General features: G+C 37.8%; 1 protein-coding gene across 4 annotated transcripts in view; it reads left to right on the top strand.

The window, feature by feature from the left end:
• The window catches only part of LOC136317431 (zinc finger X-chromosomal protein-like), a 103510-nt gene extending 83124 nt beyond the window's left edge, over positions 1-20386 (top strand). For 3 of the 4 annotated variants that reach the window (XM_066250123.1, XM_066250120.1, XM_066250119.1), the window contains 5 exons: positions 13488-13631; positions 14185-14328; positions 14629-14784; positions 16160-16300; positions 17636-20386. In XM_066250123.1, the coding sequence (XP_066106220.1) occupies positions 13488-13631; positions 14185-14328; positions 14629-14784; positions 16160-16300; positions 17636-18819 (1769 nt within the window). In that variant the 3' untranslated portion in view covers positions 18820-20386. The remainder of the gene's footprint in view (positions 1-13487; positions 13632-14184; positions 14329-14628; positions 14785-16159; positions 16301-17635) is intronic. The other variant, XM_066250122.1, reaches the window with a different exon arrangement.
• Positions 20387-22002: the final 1616 nt, after the last annotated feature.

Here is a 22002-nt window from a genome sequence, read left to right as displayed (position 1 = left end):
CCAGCTGGGACCCAAGGTCACTGACTCAAGCAAGGGGTTACTCAGTCTGCTGAAGGCCCGCGATCAAGGCACATATGAGAAAGCAATCAATGAACAACTATAAGGTGTCACAATGCGCAACGAAAAACTAATGATTGATGCTTCTCATCATTCCGTTCCTGTCTGCCTATCCCTGTCCTTAACTCCCTCTCTGTCTCTGTAAAAAAAGAAAAACCAAAATCTTTCTTTTCCCTTGAGAAACATCAATAGCCTGGCAGCTACTACAAAGGCAGAAAAATAATAGAACTCCTTCAAGTCCCATTTCAAGAGAATTGTCATTATTTGACCTTACTGATGGTTATTTTGGAAGACTCCATATATTAGGCTATCTATATTTCTTTGGAAATTCTCAGCTTATTAGTGAACAGTATTTTCTCATAAAAAAAAAACCCAAATACCACCAGATAATTTTTTAACATCACTGCTAACTAAGTCAGTAGATATAGTTAGGGCAAATAATAGGTACTGTAAAGCTTAGGAAACTCTTTGGAATGAAACTCTTTGGAATGATAACTCCATGGGGAGTTATGAAAAGCTGTGATTCTTGAAAATGAGAATGCAGATATTGTGTCTATGGCAGGGAGAAACATGGCAAGGCCTTCAGCTCACATGTTTGATGAACCTTGAAGTTCTGACCAAGCAGGAAGTAAAGCCACTGTGTGGTATCAGTTGCCTAGCTATTTGTTAAAGATGTTTCAGCATGCACACAGAGCTCCTGTGCAAAATTGGAAGAATTACTGGTTGTATGGAAATCTCAGTTCAGTCAAGTAGTTGACCACTTAATCAGATTTGTAGTGGCTACAAACAGATTTAATAAGCAGATTTATGGAATTAGTTCATAAAAGTTATGATACAAGCAGCAATACCAAACCATGGGAATGGAAGAATCTGACCTCAAGCATTGCTAAATTATGAGATATACAAAGACACAAGAACCAAAGGAAACCATACCTAAAGAACTAAAGGAATGATGTCTCAAAATTAAAGGATATCAATAAAAAGAAATTTAAAAATAACCAAATAGAGGTTGTGGACTTGACCATGGCTCAGTTAGGTTAATTAGTTAGAATGACATCCTGATATACCTAAGTTGTAGGTTTGATCCCTGTTCAGGGTACATATAGAGAATCAACAAATGAATGCATAATCAAAACAACAAAATTCTCTGTCTCTCTCCCTTCCTCTCTTACCTTCCTCTGTCTAAACTCAATAAATGAAAAAGAAATTCAGTAAAATAAGAAAAAAGAAATTATGGGCTTGCAAGTTATCCATGTAAAATCAAAATTTCATCAGAAGAGTCTGACTACGTGGTGGTGCAGTGGATAGAGACTGGGACACGGAGGACCCAGGTCCCAAACCCTGAGGTCGCCAGCTTGAGCGTGGGCTCATCTGGTTTGAGCAAGGCTCACTAGCTTAAGTACAAGGTCACTGGCTTGAGCAAGGGGTCACTCAGTCTGCTGTAGCCCCCTGTTTAAGGCACATATGAGAAAGCAATCAATGAACAACTAAGGAACCACATGAAGAAGTGATGCTTCTCATCTCTCTCCCTTCTTGTCTGTCTGTCCTGTCTCTGTCACAAAAAAAATTTTATTAGAAGAGCAAAAAAGTAGATTTTATTAGACAAAAGAAGGAATCAGGAAAGTTGAACATACATCAAATAATACTAACCAGTCCAACAAGAGAGAAAAGCAATGAAGAAAAATGATGTAGATGCATTGGTATGTAGAACACTGTTAAGCATGCCAACATACATATTGTCAGGAGGAGAGAAAAGAAGGAAATGGGCTAAAAGAACATTTCAAGGGGAAAAAAAGTGTAATAATTTTTTTCTGAAAATTATTGCAAATTTGACAAGCAGTATGCATCTGTGCATATTAGCTAAGAAGTTCAGTGGACTTTAAATCAGGGGTCCCCAAACTTTTTACATAGTCCCAGTTCACTGTCCCTCAGACCGTTGGAGGGCTGGACTATAAAAAAAAAAACTATGAACAAATCCCCATATACACTGCACATATCTTATTTTAAAGTAAAAAAACGGGAACAAATACAATATTTAAAATAAAGAACAAGTCAATTTAAATCAACAAACTGACCAGTATTTCAATGGGAACTATGTTCCTCTCACTGACCACCAATGAAAGAGATGCCCCTTCTGGAAGTGCTGCGAGGGCTGGATAAATGGCCTCAGGGGGCCGCATGTGGCCCGCGGGCCGTAGTTTGCGGACCCCTGCTTTAAATTGTCAAAAGACAGAGAAAATCTTGACATCAAGTCACACAGAAGTGACTGATCACATAAAGTGATCCTTCCTCAGAAAGTAATAGGTGTTTTCTCATTCGGTAACAGGAGGTGAGAAGACAGTTGATATATTCAGTATATTGAAAAATAAAAAAGGCTGTAACCAAGAATTACATATCCAATTAAAGCTTAAATAAATGGAGAAAATAAGACATTCTCAGGTAAACAGAAAGTTGCAGTGATCCATATCTGCAGTATTGACATAAGGATGGACATATTCAGTGACATTGAGAATCCAGAAAATAATCCATTCATATATGGTGAATTGATTTTTCACAAGGTGTCAAGACAGACCAATGGGGGAAATGTGTCAACAAATACTGGAATAACTGGTTGTACACTGTAAAACAATGAAGTTGGTTTGTTTACTACCTCAAGACAAAACAGTTAACTCAAAAGTAGATTAAAGACTGAAATATATCAGGCTAAAATTCAGTGGAAAACGTATGTATAAGTTAGAATGAAATAGGATTAGGCAATGGATTTTTAGATACTGTACTGGCCCTGGCCAGTTGGCTCTGTGGCAGTATGTTGACCTGGCGTGTGGATGTCCTGGATTTGATTCCCGGTGAGGACACAAAGGAGAAGCGACTATCTGCTTCTTCAGTCCTCCTTCTCTCTTTCCATTCCACAGCCATGGCTCAGTTTGTTCAAATGTATTGCTGGGGTGCTGAGGATGGCTGTGTGAAGCCTGCCCTCCAGGCACTAAAAATAGTGCAGTTGCGAGTAGGGCCTCCAAAGGGCAGAGCATTGACCCCAGATGGGGCTTGCCAGATGGATCCCAGTTGCAGCACATGCAGGAAAACTGAAAAATAAAAAGCAAATTATGTACTTAGAAATGGGTCAAAATAAGACATTTTTCTAAATAGGGAAAGTAGGCATATGAACAGTGCACAGATCATTAGTTAATAGGAGAATGTAAATCAAAACTATAATGAGATATGACTTCTTGTACACTGAAATGGGAATTAAAAATATGGAAAATAATGATAGCAAAAATGGGGAGACACTATAACACTCAAATTTCTGGAAATAGAAAATTGTATAGCCAGTTTAAAAAATTCTGGCAATTCATCAAAAAGTTAAACATAGAATTACTATATTTGATTCAACTATCCTAAGTATATACCCAGAAGAATTGAAAACACACATCTACAGAATAGATTTTGCCCAAATATTTATAGCAACATTAATTATTTTAATAGCCCCAAACCAGAAACAACCCTTATGCCCATCAGTTGGTAAAATAAGTTTTAAAAATATATCACTGGCCCTGGCCAGTGTGCTCAGCAGTAGAGCATTGGCCTGGTGTGTGGGTGTCCTGGGTTCAATTCCCAGTCAGGGCACACAGGAGAAGCACCCATCTGCTTCTCCACCCCTCCCCTTCTCTCTCTCTCTCTGTCTCTCTTTCTCCCCCTCTCTCCCTCTTTTCCTCTTCCTCATCCTCCTCCTCCTCCCTCCTGCAGACATGGCTCAACTGGAGTGAGTTGGGACTTGATGCTGAGGGATAGCTCCATGGACTCTGTCTCTGGTGCTAAAATATTGCTCCGGTTGCAATGGAGCAAGGGCCCCAGATGGGCAGAGCATCGCCCCTAGTGGGTTTGCTAGGTGGATCCCTGTTGAGGTGCATGTGGGAGTTTGTCTCTGCCTCCTCCCCTTTCACTAAATCAAAAAATGTATTACCTACAATGCAATATTATTTGGCCTTATAAAGAAACACTCAGACTTGCTGCACTATGGATGAACTTGGATAGTGATAGAAATACATGGAATGTCTAGAATAAGTATTACCTATAAAAAAAACATAGACCAGTGGTTGTCTAATTGTGATATTGGTAGGGAAAGGGGTTAACTAAAGAATATAGAGATACCTTTCTGGGAGGATGGACATATTTTGGAAACAGGTTGGGATGAGGGTTGCACAACTGAAAATTTTTGACAAAATATAGAATGGTACTTTACACACTGTAAAAGTGTAAATGCAATGGTATGTGAATTTTATTTCAGTATTAAAAAGATTGATGACTTATCTAAGAATTTTTTTTTTTTTTTTTTTTTTTTTTCATTTTTCTGAAGCTGGAAACAGGGAGAGACAGTCAGACAGACTCCCGCATGCGCCCGACCGGGATCCACCCGGCACGCCCACCAGGGGCGACGCTCTGCCCACCAGGGGGCGATGCTCTGCCCATCCTGGGCATCGCCATGTTGCGACCAGAGCCACTCTAGCGCCTGGGGCAGAGGCCACAGAGCCATCCCCAGCGCCCGGGCCATCTTTGCTCCAATGGAGCCTTGGCTGCGGGAGGGGAAGAGAGAGACAGAGAGGAAAGCGCGGCGGAGGGGTGGAGAAGCAAATGGGCGCTTCTCCTGTGTGCCCTGGCCGGGAATCGAACCCGGGTCCTCCGCACGCTAGGCCGACGCTCTACCGCTGAGCCAACCAGCCAGGGCCTAAGAATTCTTTTAAGAAATAGACTGATAAAACAAGTCATAATTAGAGTTATTTGGTGAACTTTAATGAAAAACACTTAATATGGGAACTCACATCAAATACAAAATGTTGTAAGATAGTACAGTAATGTATTAAAAATTCTGATGAAACAGTAACCAATTTTATATTCAGCCAAATTATTTTTTGAGTCAAAAGGACAAATTATTTTCAGATATCCAGGATTTTAGAGATTCTATAGTAATTATTAGAGACAGTGAAGAGCAGAAAGGACACAAGAATAAAGTGGTAAAATGACATGAAATTATTTTTTGAATTTTAGGGCCCTGGCTGGTTGGCTCAGTGGTAGAGCTTTGGCCTGGGATTTGGAAGTCCCAGGTTTGATTCCCAGTCAGGGCACACAGGAGAAGCTACCATCTACTTCTCCAACCCTCCCCCTTCTCTCTCTCTTTCTCTCTTTCTTTTCTCCTGCAGCTAAATGGTAGAGCAAGTTGGCCCTGGGCATTGAGGATGGCTCTGTGGCTCACCTCAGGCGCTGAAATACCTCAGTTACTGAGCAGTGGAGCACCACCCCAGATGAGCAGAGCATCACCTTGTAGGAGGCTTGCTGGGTGGATCCCAGTTGGGAAGCATGCAGGAGTCTGTCTGCTTAAAATATTATCAGTAAAATTTAACATGTTGACTTCTCATCTTTCAAAACTGAATATAGTAGATAATGACTTTAAAGTACAATTCTAACTTCTTGTTTATAATATTTTTATGTCAGTGGGCATTTATTTTAAAATTTACTTTATTTGCATTCATAGACATTGACTTGAACATCCAGACTTAAACATTTAACAAAACAGTGCTAAAATGGTTTCTATTTGTTCATAAATGTAAGCTGTAGGCTCTTGGGGTAGGTACATTAACAAAACAAGTAAGTTTCTTTTCCTTATGGAGACGATGTTCAAGTAGGTTTATAATTAGTAATAAATAAAGGAAAATACTGAGGATTAAACCCTAGGGTTTACCACTTTAAATGGTAGGGAAAAGAGACCCTGAAAAAGAACTGAGGAGTCATGGCCAGTGTGATAGGAAGGAACCAAAAGGTTGGGGTCACAGAATCCAAGTGAGGAACATGAATTAAAGAGGAAAGTGAATATATGTGAACTGCTGCTGTTAGGCAAGTTAAGTTTGTACTGAAAATTGGTCATTAGTAAAGGTGAATGGTTGAAGTTACGGGCAAAAGCCTAATGAGAGTTTAGAGACTGGAATGAGAATTGGAGAGATGAAGCAATAGTTTGCAGGAGATGAGGGAATCAAGAGAAGGTGGTTTTGTTGTTAAAAGAGGGTAGAAAACTACTTTGTTGCTATAATATTTATATACAGGATGATGAATAAACTGATGGTGTAAAAAAATTCTTGAAAGGTAGAGATTGTATTTAATGCTTAAGCAGAGGGATTGAATAGGATTTTGAATAGGAGGAGAACAGTTAGTTTGGGAAACATTCACTAAAGACAGCAAATTATCGTTTATGATGTTTCAGTTCTCAGGGAAAAAGATTAATAGGATAGGTGGTGTTGGAGTTTTAAGGAAAAAATGTGAGGTAGAATCCCTCACATTTAGAATGGGAATATTAACATTGTAGGTCCCCCCCTCCCCCTTAGTCTAGGTTTAGTTGCATGGATACAGGTGTAAAGCATTAAGTAGTTATGTGGTTCTCCAAATCAAATGTGATGAAATGACAGGTGGGAACAGAAATTGGAAGAATGTACAAGGGGACAGAATGATCAACTCTGTAATTGAATTTGGTTTTGTTGGATTTGTTTTTTAAAAAATGTTTTAATTTTTATTTATGAGTTATATCTATTTTTATTCAGTTATTTTATTTATATAAATGTACAGAAATATCTGAATAAAAATTTTATTAACTTTATTGATAATTCTGGGTGATAGGAATTGTGTTCAATAGGATCTTATGTCTACAAAAACTAGTCTTTTTTTTTTTTTAAGGTGAGAGGAGAGGAGATAGTGAGGCATACTTTTCTATGTGCCCTGACTGGGAGCCACCTGGCAACCCCATCTGGGATGATGCTCATTACTGAGCCATTTTATTTTAGCTTCTGAGACTCACGCACTTCAGTGGAGCTATCCTCAGCACGTGAGGCTATGCTGGAAACAGCCCAGCGACTGGCTGTGGGAAGGGAAGATAGAGGGGGAGAGCAGCATATGGTCTCTTCTCCTGTTTTCCCTAAACAGTAATTGAACCTGGGACATCCATACACCTGTCTGACACTATTCACAGAGCCACTGGCCAGGGCAAAAAGTAGTCTTTTAAAGTGAAGTTAAGGCATAAAGGAACAAAGACTTACATAAACAGGACATGTGCAGTATTTTGATGGGGTGAAGGTTCTTGGGGAAGGATTCTCTAAAAGCAGTAAACAATTTGAGCAGTTGTTAGAGTGATTTCTGTTTTAATTGGTAGAAGAGAGGAACATGTGAGTAAAATGACCGACTGGATTTTTCTTTTAGGAGATCTGATTATAGCAGTAACTAGAGTTATTAGGTGGGAAATCTGGGGAGAAGGAAATTAAATAGACATTTGTTATATTCCTGGGATAAGTAGTGGTTGATTAATAACAATCTGATCTTCAGATTTAGGCAGTTTAAGGACACCAGATAGGAAGTCGTATACTTTAGTAGGGACACTGAGAATAAGATTTTTGTGTTTAAGAAGTTGAATTAGACAAAAAGCAGTTCCTGTGGAAATAAATATCACTTTTTTTATTCTCTCTCTTTTTTAATTAAGTGAGAGGTGGATGGAGGTGGGGAGGAAGAGAGACAAATTCCTGCATGCTCCCTAACCGGGATCCACCCGGCAAGCCTCATATGGGGCAATGTGCGCCCATTTAGGGCCACTCTTCCGCAGTAACTAAGCTAATTCATCACCTGAGGCCAATTTGCTCAAACCATTTGAACCATTTGAGCTGTGGCTGCAGGAGCAGAAGAATGAGAGAGTGGGAGGGAAGAGGAGATGGGGGGGAGGGGGAGAGGCAGGGGTGGAGAAGCAGATGGTTGCTTCTCCTGCATGCCCTGACCAGGAATCATACCTGGGACTTTTACAAGCCATTGACGCTCTGTGGCTGAGCCAACCAGCCGTGGCCACTATTTTTTCTTGAAAAATTAAAATGAATTTTCACTAGAGACTTAGGGGGAAGTGGGATAACTTAATCAGATGAAAAAGACAGTATTGAAGACAGACGTCTTTCTCATTTCTTCCCCTAAACACATTATCCCAAAACTTATTTCTTTATATAGGGAAAGTGAGAAAAAAATATATGTAAAGTGTAAAATATTTAGAAGTGCTGAAGTATAAAATGTCATGTTAAAGATAAATATTAGAAGCAATCTTAATTTTCAGAAATTACATTTCTTTTTTGGAGAGAGGATTTACTAAAAGCCCTAGTTCTTAATTACTGTGTTTTGTAAAAAGGTGGCTGTACAAAAATCATGTTATCTGTTAACTCAGTTTTATCCAAGCCTTAGTAATTTTTACCTGTTTTTCAGTTTTAATTTTTTTTTTTTTTCATTTTTCTGAAGCTGGAAACAGGGAGAGACAGTCAGACAGACTCCCGCATGCGCCCGACCGGGATCCACCCGGCACGCCCACCAGGGGCGAGGCTCTGCCCACCAGGGGGCGATGCTCTGCCCATCCTGGGCATCGCCATGTTGTGACCAGAGCCACTCTAGCGCCTGGGGCAGAGGCCAAGGAGCCATCCCCAGCGCCCGGGCCATCTTTGCTCCAATGGAGCCTTGGCTGCGGGAGGGAAAGAGAGAGACAGAGAGGGAAAGCGCGGCAGAGGGGTGGAGAAGCAAATGGGTGCTTCTCCTGTGTGCCCTGGCCAGGAATCGAACCCAGGTCCTCCGCACGCTAGGCCGACGCTCTACCACTGAGCCAACCGGCCAGGGCTCAGTTTTCATTTTTAATGGCAATTTAAAAATAAGTGAGAATGCAAATAGTAATAGGACACCTAAAGTTTTTTTTTTAAATAAGCCATTTTTGTAATATTTCATGTTTAATTTTACTGGTTGAATTAGTAGGACATCTCTCTGAGATTTTTTGAGGTCAAACTTTTAAAGTGAATTGTAAGCTTTGTTTATTTGGGGGGGTAGATCTTCTATCTGAATCTGTAGTGAATTACATAATTATTAAAAGAAATAATTTATTGGGATGACACTAGTGCACAACTCTACAACATATCATCTGTACATTGCATTGTTGTTCACTACTCAAGTCTTCATCTGTCACCATTTATTCTCCCATGTACCTTCCCCCACCTCCTTGCCACTGTTATTCATACTCTGTACTTTTCCATGAGTTTTCTCTCTCTCTTTTTTCTTTTCATTTTATTTTTGCACTCTCATACATGAGGGAAATTGTATGGTACTTGTCTTTCTCTGACTGGCTTATTTCACTTAGCGTAGTGCTCTCCAGGTCCAACTATGCTATTGTAAAGAGTAAGATTTCTGCTCTGGCTGATTGATTACCTCAGCTGATTAAGAGAGTTGTCCTAAAACAACAAGGTTGTGGGTTTGATCTCTGGTCAAGACACATACAGGGAGCAATCAGTGAATGTATGACTGAGAGGAACAACAAATGAATGCTTCTCTTACCCCTCCTCTCTCTCCTCTGTGTCTCAAAAAAAATTAAGTCCTAGCTGAAGAGCACGGTTGGTTGGAGTGTCATTCTGGAGCATGGAGGTTGCCTGTTTGATTCCCTGTTCAGGACACACACAGGAACAGTTCCATGTTCCTGTCTCTCTTTCTTCTACCTCTCCACCCTCCCCAGCCCCAATAAGGAGTAAGATTTTCTTTTTTACAGCCAAGCGGTATTCCATCATATACATGTACCACAGCTGATTTTATCCACTCATCTACTGATGATGGATGTGACCAGAATTAAGGACAGCATTTCTCTTTCTGCCCATAAACTGTATTTATAAAAGGTAGTCAAAATACAATGCTCATAAAAGTTAGGGGATATTTTATCACTTCATGTTTATTTTGAAATATCCCCTAAATTTTGTGAGCAGTATACTTTAATTTAGATAGTTAAGGTCACAGTTTAGGGAAGGTGTATGTTTGTATGTATACACTTCTGTAACTGTAAAGAATTTAACAGCTCTTTGAACCTTGATATCATTCTTTTCTTGTATTCTTATTCTTCTCACTTTTTAAGTTCCTAACCCATTTTGCCATTCTGTTACTGTCTAACAAAATTCTTGCCTTCTTTTGTGTACAGTATATGTATTTGAAGCCACCAGTCATGGTTTCTTTCTATTTTTGCCATTCCAAGCTCCTGTTCAACTCTCTCCCTTATGACAACAAAGCAACATTCCTATTGATATTTAATTTATGTTCTCAGGTTTCAAAAGGAATAGTGTTTTTCTTTTAAAGAAAGTCTCATCTTTTTCCTTTTCTGAGATCTTGATCCAGCAATACACCATGGCCTCACTTGCCTTAGTGCTCATGTAGACTATGAACATAAATATTCTTATAAATTGGACAGTAATTTTCTTGATCCTGCAATTTGTTTACTGCTCCTATTTAAAAGTCAACTTCTTAAAGAAATGTATACCATACATAAAATTCTTAACCCACTTGAGTCAGACCCCATAAAATATTTATTAAAACACTTCACCAAGAACATCAGCAATCTCTGCATTACTTCAGTCCAGTATGTGAGCTCCCTTGATTTTGTGGTGTTGTTCATATCTGTAAGAAATATTTCAGTGTGCTGTTTAAAAACAGTTTTGTGCAGTACCTTGTTGTGTAACTTGGTTACAGCATTGTCCCATTACACCAAGGATGCAGCTTCGATCCCGGGTAAAGGGCACATACAGGAATCAACCAATGAATGTACAGATAAGTGGAACCAACAAATTGATGTTTCATTCTCTCCCTCTTTTCCTCCCTATTTTTCTACAATCAGTTTTAAAAAATAGTTTGCACATAATTTGGCCTGGAGTTGGTCTTGATTTTGATAAATTGGAAACTAAATTAGATAAAATATTACTGTATTTTCACTTTTTTTTTGGTGTTTTTTTTTTGTTTGTTTTTGTTTTTTTCTGAAGTTGGAAACTGGGAGGCAGTCAGACTCCTGCATGTGCCTGACCGGATCCACCCAGTATGCCCACCAGGGGGCGATGCTCTGCTCATCTGGGGCATCGCTCTTTGCAACCAGAGCCATTATAGCACCTGAGGCAGAGGCCATGAAGCCATCCTAAGCACCCGGGCCAACTTTGCTCCAATGGAGCCTTGGCTGCGGGAGGGGAAGAGAGAGACAGAGAGGAAGGAGAGGGGGAGGTTTGGAGAAGCAGATGGGCGCCTCTCCTGTGTGCCCTGGCTGGGAATTGAACCCGGGACTGCTGCACGCCAGGCCAACGCTCTACCACTGAGTCAACCGGCCAGGGTGTATTTTCACTTTTAACGACACTTTGGAATTCTAAATTCATCTGAATATTCTGCATAAGAATATGTAATTCTACATCATTATGTTGAATAGAAATGCAATTTTTGTATCTCAAGCAGATGAGAAATTTGCATATTTCAAAGACATAAAAATCTTAAATTTTATGTTCGTAAGCAAGAATTTAAGACACAATTAAATAGTGGTGAAAACTTTTATACCACTATTTACACCACAATCTTAGCTGAATTGTGCTTGAATCAGGAACTTGTTAATTTGATTTTTACTAATGGAAACCATCTGTAGTTAGTTATACCATTTATTGCTTCTAACATTTGAAGTCTCATAGAGTCTATACATTCTTAAAATACCAAAACTTGATTGATAGTTGTGAATCACATGGATTAAGATTTCAGTTCTGGCTTCTTTAGTTGCTAGCAGTGTGATCTCAGATAAGTCGTTCAACTTTCCTTAATTTCTGTTTGCTCTGCTATATATGATGTGGGCAGTATTTTCACATCTTTCTCATAGACTTAGTATAAGTAGTAAGTAGTATTTATAGTAGCCAATAAATGTTAGCTATATTATTAGTATGATTGCATTTAAAAATAATCATGTTACTGGGTTACAAAATTACTGAGTAAATGAGTTTCTCATATTTGTTATCCCACTACCTACCCCAAAGTCTGATTTACAACTTGTGATTCTTTCCTAAATTGAATAAATATACAACCAAAAGGATGACAACCAAAAGGAGGGCATTAGAAAAGGAACTAGAAGAAATGAAAAGGCTTTATGGGGATATTGAATACAAGTTAAATCAGTCTTCTTTTTTGATCACTTGTTCTGTCAGTCCACTTGTTTCTAGAGCAGAGAGAACATTCCTCCAGTGTTTGTGTCAATAGCAAATCCACTTAATAGCAATATAAATCTAACTATTGTGGTGAGTTAAATTGTAATTGGCTGAGTTTTTATTAATTTTTATTAAACTTTGTGCCAGTGGGTGACCATAAGAGGATAGCAGTGAATGAAAAAGGTTACATTATGTAGAAATTATATTTTTGATATTTATTTTAACCTAGAGTCTGTTTTGAACATTATTTTTTACTTTTGTTAATTTTCCAAATTCTAAGCATAATGCTACAGTATTTCCTTTGCTACTTCTATAAAGTTTAAAATATGAAATATTGAATATTCTCTAACTTTCTAATGTTAGGAATCGTGTGTCTCTGTTGGTAAGTAGAGTAGTTTTCAAAACAAAATAGGCAACCTTCATTAAGGTATATGAGAATTTGTTTAAATACATTGACTTCATTTGTCATCAGTGACTCAGACTTTCCATTTTCATGAAGTCATATATGTGTTATGTGTATGTATATGTTATAGTGTGTATGGGTAGTTTTATGTTTACACACTTGGTGTTATCATTTTTATTGACCATTGCAGTGTACTTTCTGAAAACTATATTTTGATATTTTAAAAAACTTAGAATTCTAATAGAAATGGTTATTAAAGATATTAAGGAGCAACATTATTAGATAATACTGATGAATATTACATTAAGAGCAATGTTTGATGATTTTTTACTAGGACAGTGGTAGTCAACCTGGTCCCTACTGCCCAGTAGGGGGCGCTCCAGCTTTCATGGTGGGCGGTAGCAGAGCAACCAAAGTATAAATAAAAAGATAGATTTAACTATAATAAGTTGTTTTATAAAGATTGATTCTACCAAACTTAGCGAAAATCTGACATAAAGTACTTGGTAAGTAATTATGATTATATGCTTTCACTTGCTGTCACTCTGCCTTATAAATTTTATAAAGTAAAGTGACTTCCCTACTTAATCACCATGACTGTGGAACCGGTGGATGGTTAGAAAATTTTACTACTAACAGAGATACAAAAGTGGGTGGTAGGTATAAAAGGGTTGACTACCCTTATACTAGGATATTCTTACCAAAATTTTTGAGAAAATAATTAAACCTAATGGATGCATTTCTAGGGAGAAAGTATATCATTTTATTATTCTGTTAGTGTTCAAGGCTACCAGGTGTTAGCTTTAAAAAAAAATAGTTTTCACCTTAATATCTTATCCCACTTTAGAAGATGTTTAAAATGTATTCATTGATTCTTCTACTTTCTAAATCATCTACTTTTATGAGTCAATTAGAGATATTTGTAAAAAGGACTTTCAAAAGTGTAATATATTTTAAGTGTCTGCAATTATTATTTATGATGTTTCCTTCTCTCTTTTTAGTGGATGATGCTGGCAAAATACAACAGAATGGTTCCTTGGAAATGTGCACAGTGTCAGAAATTAGTTCTTGTAAAGTGGATGGCACTTGCCCTGAAGTTATTAAGGTGTATATTTTTAAAGCTGAACCTGGAGAGGAAAATTTAGGTAAGTGGAAACCCTTAGGATAGGGGTCGGGAACCTATGGCTCGCGAGCCAGATGTGTCTCTTTGGATGGCTGCATCTGGCTCACAGACAAATCTTTAATAAAAAAAATAGTAACGTTAAAAATATAAAACATTCTCATATATTACAATCCATTTCCTACTGCTCTTGTTCATGGTTGTGGGTGGCTGGAGCCAATCACAGCTGTCCTCCAGGACAACACCAAATTTTTTTGGATAATGCATCACATACACGGGTCGTTGTATGGCTCTCACAGAATCTCATTTTAAAATATGTGGCATTCATGGCTCTCTCAGCCAAAAAGGTTCCCAACCCCTGACTTAGGACATTATATATCCTATTTAAACACTTTAATTTGATTACTTTGGGGTTGGTTTAGATGAGAACATTTCAGTTCTTTTTGAAAGATAACTTTTAAAACATTTTCAATATGCCATACTAATATGAAAGTGTTTGGCAGGGTTATCAGCTGTTAAAGTGAAAAGTGAAATTAAGTTTTCACATAAATAATTGGTGCTGTTATTTTTCTTGCAAGGTGGCACTGTAGACATTGTGGAAGGTGAACCTGAGAATGATCATGGAGTTGAACTGCTTGATCAGAATAGCAGTATGCGTGTGCCAAGAGAAAAGATGGTTTATATGACGACTGTCAGTGACTCTCAACAAGATGAAGATTTAAGTAAGTAGGTGGCCTTTTTATGGGAGACCTTTTTGTTTCTATATGCTTTTAATTTTCAAAAGCAACCATATTTGAAGAAAATAAGTTCTGTTGTAGGCATATTTCCTATTTGGTATGTCATATTTCAAAGCAACTCAGTCTGTGATTAGGATGTCACTAGAGTAATTTTATAGACTGTTTATGAAAGTAATGTTCTAAGTGTGTAACATTTGAACCTCTTTCTGTCTATTAACTGAATTCAAATAAGAAATGGTGTCTGTTCTCTTATAAATCCAGTCCCAAAAGTCTTATTTTTCTTAGATGTTGCAGAAATCACTGATGAGGTTTATATGGAAGTGATTGTAGGAGATGAGGATGCTACTGTTGCAGCAGCAGCTGCTACTGCTGTACATGAACAGCAGATTGATGACAATGAAATGAAAACCTTCATGCCTATAGCATGGGCAGCAGCTTATGGTAAGTGATATAGCTGTTCAAATGATTCATGGTTTTTGAACATAAATTTATTGTTGACAAGTGGTTTCTGTGGTCTTAGGTTTTAGAAAGATCAAGTACAATGATTTAAGGAAAAGTAAAAGAAGCTTATATAGTTTACATTTTTTTCTTTAATTATAGCAGGAATTTCCTTCGTGTCTATCTTATATATATGAGGTACATTGGCTTTTAACTTGAAATTTTTTTTTTTTGGTACTCTTCTGAAATGAGAATTGGGAAAGCAGAGACAGACTCCTGCACCCAGACCCGGATCCACCTGGCAACCCCCCTAGGGGGCGATGCTCTGCCCATCTGGGGTGTTGCTGTGTTGAAACTGGAGCCATTCTACCACCTGAGGGGAAGGCCATGGAGCCACCCACAGCGCTTGGCCAACTTGCTTCAATGGAGTCCTGGCTGCAGGAGGGGAAGAGAGAGACAGAGAAGAAGGAGAGGGGAAGGGTGGAGAAGCAGATGGGCACTTCTCCTGTGTGCCCTGGCCGGGAATCAAACCTGGGACTCCTGCACGCTGGCTGACACTCTACTGCTGAGCTGTCTGGCCAGGGTTCAACCTGAAATTTTTTATGTTGATTATGGCTTTACAATTTTGAGTCACAATGAGGTATATTTTATGGGGCAAAATGCTGCTAATTTGTGAGTTTAAAATGTGATTCCAACCTCTTGTTTATAATATTTTTTTATGTCAGTGGGCATTAATTTTAAAATCTATTTTACTTGGATTCATAGACACTGACTTGAACATCAGCACTTAGACATTTAACAAATCCGTGTTAAAAAATATATATATATATATGTGTGTGTGTGCCTGTCCATAAAGCCCACTACCTACTTATAGAATTTTTGTCATTTATGAGTATCATGGCTTACTTTTTTTTTTTTTGTATTTTTCTGAAACTGGAAACGGGGAGGTAGTCAGACAGACTCCCACATGCACCCCACCAGGATGCACCCAGCACGCCTACCAGGGGCCGATGCTCTGCCCATCCAGGGCGTTGCTCTGTCGCGACCAGAGCCACTCTAGCGCCTGAGGCAGAGGCCAAGGAGCCATCCCCAGCACCCAGTCCAACTTTGTTCCAATGGAGCCTTGGCTGCAGGAGGGGAAGAGAGAGACAGAGAGGAAGGAGAGGGGGAGGGGTGGAGAAGCAGATGGGCGCCTCTCCTGTGTGCCCTGGCTGGGAATCGAGCCCGGGACTTCCGCACGCCAGGCTGACGCGCTACCACTGAGCAAACCGGCCAGGGCCTCATGGCTTATTTTTTATTCCTGTAGTTAATCACGAATTCCTTATTCTTTATAACTAAAGAATATTGTATAATTTTGTTTTCTAATGCGTATTGTTAGGTGATAATTCTGATGGAATTGAAAACCAGAATGGCACAACAAGTGCTCTCTTGCACATAGATGAGTCTGCTGGACTCAGCAGACTGGCTAAACAAAAACCAAAGAAAAGGAGAAGATCTGATTCCAGGCAGTACCAAACAGGTGAGGGCACATGAGTTCCACAGCACAGTGTGCTTTGTGGGCACTCAGATGAATCTCTAGTATGTGTTGTAATAGCATTTTAGCTACTGGAACTGCATATAGCTTTTGTGGATTGAATTGACAAGTAAAAACTTTAAGAATTCAGTGATATTCATGAATGATTTTCTTGGATAAAAAGATTATTTTTGGATCAGACACACAGGAAAATTAATTACAATTTCACGTTACCAAAATATTTTAACCAAGTGAATAAATTTAAAGAATATGTCCTTGATGGCATAAAGCAGGCATCATTTACCAGAGGAGTTATTTATTGGGCATATTCCTTTCCTGCATTGTGCTGTAAGTTGATTTGCATACTAAAATTGTTCTTTATTGTTGTGGTTGAACTAAGCATAAAATAAGCTAGATTGCAATGTTGAACTTTATTTTTATGAATTATTTGCAACAGATATTTAAATGTTTGTAGCTTTAAATTGGTACTGGCTTTTTGTTTGTTTGTTTTTTAGGTGACAGGAGGGGAAATAGTGAGGCAGACTTCTGCATGGGCCCCAATCGGGATCTTTCTGGCAACCCTGTCTAGGGCTGATGCTCGTTTACTGAGCTATTTTTAGCACCTGAGGCTGGAACACTCCTACCAACTAAGCTATCCTCAGTGCCTGGGCCATACTCAAACCAGTGGAGCCACTGGTTGCATTGCAGGAGGGGAAGAAGGAGAGAAGGGGAAAGAAAAGGGAAAGAGAAGCAGATGGTTGCTTCTCATATGTGTCTTGACCAGGAATCAAACCCAGAACATTCACACACTGGCTGACACTCTATCCACTGTACCACTGGCCAGGACCAGTACTGTATTTATTTTGTTCTAGGAGTGAGATTGGTAGTCATAATGAAGTTTCTGAACAATATACCTTTATTACGAGGTTGCTATATCTCTTTTGTTGAAACAGAATAAAAAGGGATATTAATATAATTTGGAGTACTTGCCTAATAATATTTAGAATATACACTTACATTTTTTTTTAAGTGAGAGAAGAGGATATAGATTCCCACTTGTGTCCTGACTGGGATCTTCCCAGCAAAACCTGTCTGTGGCCAATGTTCGAATCACCCAAGCCATCCTCAACACCCATGGCCGATGCTTGAACCAATTAAGCCATTGGCTGCAACAGGAGAATTGGGACAGAAAGTAAAAGGAGGGAAGAGAAGCAGGTCATCACTTTTATTGTGTGCCCTGACCAGGAATCGAACCTGGGGTGACCCGATGCTGTATCCATTTGTATCAAAACAAATATTTTTTGCTTACTCAAGTTTCTTTCTTTTATGTTCCTTTCTTAGCAATAATAATTGGCCCTGATGGACATCCCCTGACTGTCTATCCCTGCACGATTTGTGGGAAAAAGTTTAAGTCCAGAGGCTTTTTGAAAAGGCACATGAAAAACCATCCTGAACACCTTTCCAAAAAGAAGTACCACTGTACTGACTGTGATTATAGTACCAACAAGAAGATCAATTTACACAACCACTTGGAGAACCACAAGCTGCCCAGCAAGTCAGAGAAGACCATCGAATGTGGTGAATGTGGGAAGCATTTCTCTCATGCTGGGGCTTTATTTACTCACAAAATGGTGCATAAGGAAAAAGGAGCCAATAAAGTGCACAAGTGTAAATTTTGTGAATATGAAACAGCTGAACAAGGGTTATTGAATCGTCACCTTTTGGCAGTTCACAGCAAGAACTTTCCTCATATTTGTGTGGAATGCGGTAAAGGTTTTCGTCACCCGTCAGAGCTCAAAAAACACATGCGAATCCATACTGGGGAGAAACCGTACCAATGCCAGTACTGTGAATATAGGTCTGCAGACTCTTCTAACTTGAAAACGCATGTTAAAACCAAGCATAGTAGAGAGGTGCCATTCAAGTGTGACATCTGTCTTCTGATTTTCTCCAATTCCAAAGAGGTGCAGCAACATGCTCTTATCCACCAAGAAAGCAAAACACACCAGTGTTTGCATTGTGACCACAAAAGTTCAAATTCAAGTGATTTGAAACGACATGTAATTTCAGTTCATACTAAAGACTACCCCCATAAGTGTGACATGTGTGATAAAGGCTTCCACAGGCCTTCAGAACTCAAGAAACATGTGGCTGCCCACAAGGGCAAAAAAATGCACCAGTGTAGACATTGTGACTTTAAGATTGCAGATCCATTTGTTCTAAGTCGTCACATTCTCTCTGTTCACACAAAAGATCTTCCATTTAGATGTAAGAGATGTAGAAAGGGATTTAGGCAACAGAATGAGCTTAAAAAGCATATGAAGATACATGGTGGCAAGAAAGTATATCAGTGTGAGTACTGCGAGTATAGCACTACAGATGCCTCAGGCTTTAAACGGCATGTTATTTCCATTCATACAAAGGACTACCCTCACTGTTGTGAGTACTGCAAGAAAGGGTTCCGAAGACCTTCAGAAAAGAACCAGCACATAATGCGGCATCATAAAGAAGTGGGCTTCCCCTAACAATACTTCTATAGATGTTTGTGGAGATGTTGACTTTGAAGCAGAAAATTCATTTTAAAGCCAGTTAGTCTCATTTACATACATTCCTGTACATTGGTTTATTCTGTACAAATAGAATATTGCTTTAGGTTGACATTTTTTACATTTTCACAGGTTGTTTTGTATCCTATTTTAGTTTCTTTAATGAGGGAAAAGTGGCAACAATCAAATTGCTTTTATTTAAATAATCCCTGATCTCTATGTTGAATTTTTAAGTCTTAGAACTTTTACTATTTATTTTACTATTTACTTTAGTCACCTTGATAGACTCTTGTAAGACTATTTAAAAATGAGAAAACAAGATTGGTAACTCTAAAAATGATCATTTTGACTTTTTTCATGAATTTTTCATATTAAATGGAAACATCTGCTAATACAAATGGGAGATAGTACAACAATGATTATAATTTGAAAGTCATTTCCTCGTCTTAGTTATTTTCAGATCATATGACAAGAAATTCCTTAGGAGAACTTTGGTAAGTTTATATTTAATTTTTTGGTTTACCAGACAAAATATTCTTCTTTTGAATTCCTTTATACAGCACTTTCAGAAAGTCATATTGAAAGGTTTTGATTATTCATGTTTTCTGTCTGTACTGCTTTGTTGTGAAATAGTTGTGTTCTACAAATGAGATCTGTGAATTGAGTTTTCAAATCTTTTTGACAAAGTGGTTAATAGGAGTTTTGTCTACTAGATGTGTAAGTGTACACTAAATTTTATATATTTCTTATTTTATATACACAATTCCAAAATAAGTCTGTAGTGAAAAATATTGAATGTACAATAAATGGAAGATCCAAGGTGTACAAAAGAGCATTTTGAAAATTTACTATTCAGAGAGATTAAAATTCAGGTGAAATATAGGAAGGTAAATAGTGTATACCAGTATTTTTAAAGACTAAAGGTATTTTTCTTTGAAATATCTTTGGTAATTGGAAAACAGAAGTTAAGGTATTTCTAAATAGAATGTATTCTTACAATTTCAGCATCAGAACTTGATACATTTTTTTTTGAGAGGGTAATGACTATCCAGACAAAATTTTTGGTTCTCACTTAGAAACCTATAAAAGAAATATCTTTTCACAAAGGGGAACTTAGGAAGCAGTGGTCTTCATGTGCTAGAGAATGGCTGTTAAGTATACTTGGCAAATTTAGCCTTCTTTTTTCAACAGCAGAGTTAAAAAGATGTAACACTCAACTTGATGTGTGTTTATATTTTTCTATTTTTAAAAGAAGATAAGGTGTAACGTACATAATAAAAATGTATTTATTTTGACTCACTATTTCAGTTTTTTTTTACACTTGATCGTTAGCCAAAAGGCTGAGAAATTTTTTTTTTAAAGAAAATGGTATAACGTACATAATAAAAACAGGAGACTTTATTTGAACTCACTGAGTCTTTCAGTCATTTTTTTTTCCTGAATTTGGAAATGGGGAGGCAGACAGACTCCCACATGCGCCCGACCGGGATCCACCCAGCATGCCCACCAGGGGGCGATGCTCTGCTGCAATCAGAGCCATTCTAGCACCTGAGGCAGAGGCCATACAGCTATTCTCAGCACCTGGGCAAACTTTGCTCCAATGGAGCCTCGGCTGCAGGAGGGGAAGAGAGAGACAGAGAGGAAGGAGAGGGGGAGGGGTGGAGAAGCAGATGGGCACTTCTCCTGTGTGCCCTGGCTGGGAATCGAACCCGGGACTCCTTCATGCCAGGCTGATGCTCTACCACTGAGCCAACCGGCCAGGGCTCAGTCATTTTTTTTTTTTACACTGGGTCTTAGCGAAAAGGCTGAGAAGTGTTTTGTTTTGTTTTAAGAAGATAAAGGTGTAACATACATAATAAAACTGTAAGGATTTATTTGAACTCACTGAGTCTTTCAGTTTTGTTTTGTTTTGTTTTTTGAGAGTTGACATTTTAAATGGCTTAGTCATAAACATAGATATAAAATTAATGACAATTAGGATTTAGTTTTATTAACACAAGGTTTAAAAAACAAGACTTTTAGGTTATTTAAATTGGCTATAGCACATTGTGGCATTGTGGGAAATTAGGAAATTTTATTTCCATTAGTAGCTACCAAACATCTTCATTATAGTGCTTCCTTCTCTTGCTATTAAGTTTTGACCTTTTGCCTTTCTCTGTGCCACTAATATTCATATTCAGAAGTTAAATTTGTTGGGCTAGAAATTAAGTATTTGAGGATATTGAGATCCTGTGAAGACTAGATTGATTTAGTTCTAAATCAAATGTTTTAGGCACATAGGAATTTAAGCGTACAGCCAACCAAAGCCACAGGAAGGATTTTGGTTCCTCTTATGCCTTCTTGGTCTTCATATAGACTCCCACCCTCTTTTTAATGTTCATTTGAGGTCCTTTTCTTGAAAACATTGTTTTTGTGTGAGAATTTAGAAAATCTCCTTTGAATTTGGCTTTTCCCTGAAGTAATATAAAAGGAAATGTTTAAATGAAAGTTTACATTTAAAAAAATTTTAAATGATAGCTATTTATATTTTTAAAATAAACTTGAAGAACATGGTACATGACATTTTATTTTCTCACATAGTCTGAAAATATATACAATTGTTCTTAGAGTATTAAATCCTTTAAAAGGTATTTGGTCAAGTGACTGTAATAAAACATGTCTTTATAACAAATAGGTGAGATTGTACTTACTGTTATGTACGGATATTAGTTCAAGCAGGCTATTTTAATACTTAAAACAACTTGATTAGCAAAGCTAAAAAAAGTGGATGTTTCCATTTAATATTTGAAAGACATACATATTTTACAACAACATAAGTTATTTTATTGAAATAGCCTATTAAATGTTGTTTTCTTCTGTACACGTTGTAAAATACCTAAGAAATTCATATGGAAAAGTGTAACACTGTTGTAAATGTGTACTTGAGAATAACATGCAAAAATAAAAGTTAGAATATTTTTCTGTTAATCTGTTTTTCGTGTATTTGATATTAAATTAACACATTTTCTTAAAAATGAGTTTTGTTAAATCTAGTAAACTGGTATATGTTTTTTCCCATTTCTTAATTTATATAGCAATGAAATGGAAAATGCCTGATTTTAATTTCATGACTTGTATGCCGTTAAGCCCATGAATTTGCAAGAAATATTTTAGAGTAGTTAA

This window comes from Saccopteryx bilineata, chromosome X (assembly GCF_036850765.1).
Source record: "Saccopteryx bilineata isolate mSacBil1 chromosome X, mSacBil1_pri_phased_curated, whole genome shotgun sequence".
Taxonomy (NCBI): Eukaryota; Metazoa; Chordata; class Mammalia; order Chiroptera; family Emballonuridae; genus Saccopteryx; species Saccopteryx bilineata.
Note: the sequence above shows the minus strand (reverse complement) of the source record. Positions and strands in the feature narration are given on the sequence as shown.